Genomic DNA, 5,455 nt, shown 5'->3' on the forward strand with positions numbered 1-5,455 from the left:
ATTGAGCAGAAGGATGGTAGTACAGCTTTTGCTCCAAACATGGTAGGAAACATCTTCACTGGTGATGTTAACATGAACCAAAATCTGGTAAGTGTCTGATCACTAAAATATTGTATACTTAACTGAGCTGATCATTTAGGATATGGTTTATGTGTATGTTATATATGTTTATGTATGTGTATTTGTTTTTGCTTTTTCAGCCACAGGAGTCTCGCTCTACCTCAGTGAACAAAAATGGTAAGAATATTTGTTGAACACTGTTCATTCATAAATGGGATGCTCCTGTTAATATTATGACTTTCCAACTTGTTCCTGATTTTAAGATGTTCTTCAGAACATAAAGGATGAGATGAAATCAAGAATGATGGAGGACTCTGAATGGATTTTTGAGGGCAGTGCATCAAAGTCAGTCTCTCTGAAAAAGGTCTACACACAGCTGTTCATCATCAATGACGACTCGGACCCCATCAATACAGAACACGAGATCTGGCAGATGGAGACGACGCATGATTTAGACACATCAGCACAGACAGTCATCAACTACAATCAAATCCTTCAGCCACCAACAGGCGAGAACAGAATCATAAAGACCGTTTTAACTAAAGGAATTGCCGGAATTGGGAAAACGCTCACCGTGAAGAAGTTTATCCTCGACTGGGCAAGCGGAGAATCAAACCAAGATCTAGACTTTGTGTTTCTGCTTCCGTTCAGAGAGCTGAACTTGGTTACGGAAGAAAAGAGTCTTTTTGACCTGATCTGTGTGTTTTACGCTGAGTTTGGAGAGGCGAGAGAGATCCCTGATTGGATCTGCAATAGGAAAGTTCTGTTCATCTTAGATGGTCTGGATGAATATGAAAAGGATTTGAACTTTCAGAGTAACCTTTTGTCAGATGTGACTAAAGAGGCCACAGTGGATGTCCTTCTAGTAAACCTTCTACGAGGAAACCTGCTTCCATCCGCACGTGTGTGGATCACCAGCCGTCCCGTCGCAGCTATACAGCTTCCGACTGACATCTTCAGAAAGGGGAACATCACACAGATCAGAGGATTCAGAGATGAGCAAAAGCAGGAGTACTTCACCAAGCATTTTAAGGATCCAGAGCCAAGAAAAGAAGTCATCCGTCACCTGAAGTCTCAAAAGAGCCTGTGGATATTGTGCCACATACCTCTGTTTTGCTGGATTTCATCAGTTGTTCTCGAAGACATCATCAGAAGTCAAAATAAACACAAAAACATGCCATCAAATATGACGGAAATGTACATCCACTATCTGCTCATTCAGACTGGGCTGAGCCACAAGAAATATCAAGGGGAAGAGCTGTCGCAAAAAGACGCTCTCCAGAAACATGAAGAAGTGATTATGAAACTGGCAAAGCTGGCATACAGGCAGCTGAAGAAACCAGATGAAAAGATTCTAAAGAAAGATTATGTCATTTTCAAAGAAGAAGACTTAGAGAAATATAAGATCTCTGTTGGTGAAGCGTCTCAGTATGCTGGAGTCATTACCTGTGACTCAAAACGCACATGTCTTTACAAGACCGAACTTTACAGCTTTGTCCATCTCAGTGTCCAGGAGTTCTTTGCAGCCATGTTTGCATTTCAAAAATTTCTAGGAAGATTTTCAAAAAAACAAGACTCCCTGAAATTAATTAAAGCTAAAAAGACACAGAAGCCTAATTTGTATGGTTTTCTCAAAAATTTGACTGATGAGGCATTGGAAAGCAAAAATGGACACTTGGACCTTTTTACCTGTTTTGTCTTTGGAATTTCTTGTGATTCCAGCAGACAGTTACTTGAAGGATTCCTGCATCCAATCAGGAGCAATACTTCAGATGATCACAGAAAAGTGGCCATGTACATTAAGTCCTTGATGAATAAAGGTCTGTCCCCTGAGAGATGCATCAGTCTTGTTCGTTGTCTGGTGGAGCTCAAAAGCCAGTCTTTTTTGCAAGAAATGCATAAACTTGAACGCTCACGGTCCACAAAGCCCCTCACACTGTTCCAGTGCTCGCTTCTGGCTTACCAGTTTGTGATGTCAGATACGAAACACGATGAGTTTGACCTCAGGAAATACAACATCAACTTACACGGGTTTCAGAGATTCTCCCTGGCCATCACATGCTTCACAAAGGCTCTGTAAGTACTATGATCTTAAACATTGTCAGAATGTTTCATAAAATATTCCCAGTCAAATCTAAATATAACAAAGGTTAAATGCAAAATTGTAATGGTTTAAAAGCAAAACTGCAACAGTTTATAAGCTAAATTGTTAGAGTTTCAATGCAAAATTGTAACAGTTTGAAAAGCTGTTTTAATGCAGAAAAACAAAATTGTAAGTTTATAAGCAAAATTCTAAGAGTTTAAATACAATATTGACAGACTCAAAGGAAGCAGCTTGACAGAGCAGCACTGTGAGATCCTGAGTCATTACCTGTCATCACAAAACTCTCACCTGACTGATCTCGATCTGAGTCACAATGGTCTGGGTCTGTCTGCACTGAAGAAACTTTCCAAGACACTCTGTGATCCCAACTGCCAGATTGAGGTGCTGAACCTGAGCCACAATAACTTCCAGAGTCAGGACATGGAGCTGATCAGGGATGTGCTTTCTGGAGAAAACATGAATCTGAGAGTCCTGGATCTGAGCGACAATCCTCTACAGGATCCAGGAGTGAAAATACTCTCAGCTGGACTGAAGAGCCCTCAATGTCATCTTGAAGTTCTGAAGTAAGTCAGACTAATCACATTTTATTTTATTAACATTAAACATTTTATTTTAGACAAAAAGGAGAATTTGGCAGAATATACTGAGGTGAACAAAAAACTGTTTTTGATGTTAAAGACTTTCAGGCTGTCAAATTAAAAAGCTGGTGTCATCTTTGAAAGTCAATTCACATCTAAAAGAGCTGGACCTCCGTTATAATGATCTTGGAAACACTGGACAGGAGAATCTACAGCATAAGCTGCCCTCACTAAGGTACTGTAGCTTGTCTCTGCTGTTGTTTCATTATATGGAAGGTTGATATATACATCCCCGCATCCCGTGAGACTAGTAGAGGACTTTGACTCAGTGATTCATTCACAGTTTTGTTCAGTTATCCTGCCTATAGGCTTCATTGTTACATCAGTAGGTGGTTACCATTCATAAACAGCCTCTAGCATTAATGCTCAGTAGGTTTGTCTATTGATACAAACTGTCTGTTTACTTGTGTTATAGTTAAAACTACCAGTGCTACTGAAGAGCATAGATCCTTCAGTTAACAGAAAACGCAGATCAATGCAGAAAACTGAACCAGAGTGTACTATTCACTTAAGATTTCATGAACTAGTCTGGATGATACGCAAACACTGTATTCAGAAATCATTATATGGTGTTGTTTTGACACAGATTAAAACACAAATGTTTTGCATTTTCGTGTTGTATGTTATGCTTGTCAAGGTTTGTTTTGCCATGTTTTTTGCACCAAAAATGTTACAGTATCTGTAAAAATGACCATTTTCTACCCCCCCCCCCCCCCTTTTTTTTTTTTTTTTTTTTTTTTTTTTTTTTTTTGAAAAACTCAGCTTCAAGAGGCATTTCCAGAAACTGAAGTAAATGCCCACTGCTGTGATGGGCAAATTTTATTGCATCGTATCCATGACCTCCTTTACAGCTTGTCATGTGTTTTGATACTTGAAATGGCAAGTGTTAAAATAGTTCCTGGAGGCCCTCCAACACTGCATGTTTTCCATGTCTCCTTAATCAAACACACCTGATTCAGATCATCAGCTCATTAGTAGAGACTCCAAGACCTGAAATGGGTGTCAGACAAAGGAGAGATGCAAAATGTGCAGTGTTGGGGGGCCTCCAGGAATGTTGTTGGGAACCACTGGACTAATGGGCATAATATCTTCCATAATATGGACTTAATATCTTCCTTGAATCTGTGCATAAATGGGGAAAGAGTAGTCACTGCCAAAGAAATCTGTGTTTGAGGTGTCAAACTGCACAGCAGGTTTTGGCTGTGCAAAAACTTTGTACATAAAGTAAACCGTGTCGAAATGTTGTGCCTGTTTTGATTAGCTTTTTCTGCGAGGGATACCGTGTTGACAGAACTGAATCATTTGCTAGCAGCAGACCATAATGAAAGAGTAGATGCTTCACTCTGGGTATTGCCTATTGTAGTGACCGAGAAGAAATCGGGAGATAGCAGAATGTGTGTGGATCTCAGGGAACCGAACAAGGCAATCGTTGTGGACCGTTACCACATTCCACACGATGAGGAACTGCTTTTTGCAGCTGAGAGGTCCAGTGCTGTTTTCCACAACTGATCTTGCAAATGCCTATGATCAGTTCCCATTACATGAAGATAGCAGGGACCGTACTGCCTTCATAACACATGAGGGTCTGTTCTGTTACAAAAGAGTCTGCAAAACCTGGCAGCATTCCAAAAATTGATGTCCACAATCCTCAAAAATGTTCCAGGTGTCCAGTGTTACCTGGATGATGTCATCATGTTTGGTAACTCTATTGCTAGTCATGATGCTCACTTGAAAACAGTACTACACAAATTTCAAAAAACAGGGCTGTGTCTAAATTAACAGAAATGTTTCACCAGGAAAAACTCACATTCCTGGGCAATAACTCTAAAAAGGGATTAATGCCACATAACAGTCACCTGTAACACTAAGGTCGTTTTTAGGTATTACAGCATGCAGTGGCAGAGCCAGGGCGTGGCCAGGGGTGTGGCCACCACGGACCTAAGTTTGGCCACCCCACTCAAAACTGAGTTTTCGTCCCTTTTTTTCTTAACAAGAAGTGTATTTATTAAGACGCGCAACCTCCGTATCTCTTTACAACCACATCAGATGGGAGACTTTTGAGACTTTTTTTGAATCTATGAGCATACAATGTAGTTCTGTCTTAAGTTAAGTCATGAAATTACCAAAAACGTGATTAAAGCTGCAAACTGTGCATACATGTATATGCATTACATTAAAGAACATTTCTCAAATATATTCTGCAATTCGAAATTACAATACAAGGTGCAAGCTGATAAGCTATGTATTTTTTTATTAAGTTGGCTTGGGAAAGCCAACTTACTGAAATTGTATTTAAACTTATTATTAAGTTGGCTTGGGAAAGCCAACTTACTGAAATTGTATTTAAACTTATTATTATTCTTCTTCTTATTTTTCTTAACGCAAATTTTTTGGACACCTACTCCTCCTAGACCGTTCAAGCTACATACTCCAAACTCGGGTCAGATCTTCATACTGTTCTGACTTAGTGTGCTATATCTTTTCAGACTGGTTTGAGTTACGGTTTTCTTAAAAATTAATATTAAAAATCATAAAAAGTCCCATAGACTTTCATTGACCAAAAGTCCATGTCTGTTTGAACTATGTTTAATGTAAACTGCTAGAAGCCATTGATACTCAATTAAGCTTTAAGCTATCTATGTTCTTTCTAACT

The 5,455-nt window shown here is 39.3% G+C and overlaps 1 protein-coding gene across 1 annotated transcript in view; it reads left to right on the forward strand.

The window, feature by feature from the left end:
* Positions 1 to 39: 39 nt before the first annotated feature.
* Positions 40 to 5,455, forward strand: part of LOC127173483 (NACHT, LRR and PYD domains-containing protein 12) — an 18,812-nt gene continuing 13,396 nt past the window's right edge. Inside the window, exons 1-5 of the mRNA XM_051123397.1 lie at positions 40 to 87; positions 201 to 237; positions 324 to 2,136; positions 2,380 to 2,727; positions 2,843 to 2,977. Of these exons, the coding sequence (XP_050979354.1) occupies positions 40 to 87; positions 201 to 237; positions 324 to 2,136; positions 2,380 to 2,727; positions 2,843 to 2,977 (2,381 nt within the window). The remainder of the gene's footprint in view (positions 88 to 200; positions 238 to 323; positions 2,137 to 2,379; positions 2,728 to 2,842; positions 2,978 to 5,455) is intronic.

The sequence above is a fragment of the Labeo rohita genome, chromosome 11 (assembly GCF_022985175.1).
Source record: "Labeo rohita strain BAU-BD-2019 chromosome 11, IGBB_LRoh.1.0, whole genome shotgun sequence".
NCBI classification, from domain to species: domain Eukaryota; kingdom Metazoa; phylum Chordata; class Actinopteri; order Cypriniformes; family Cyprinidae; genus Labeo; species Labeo rohita.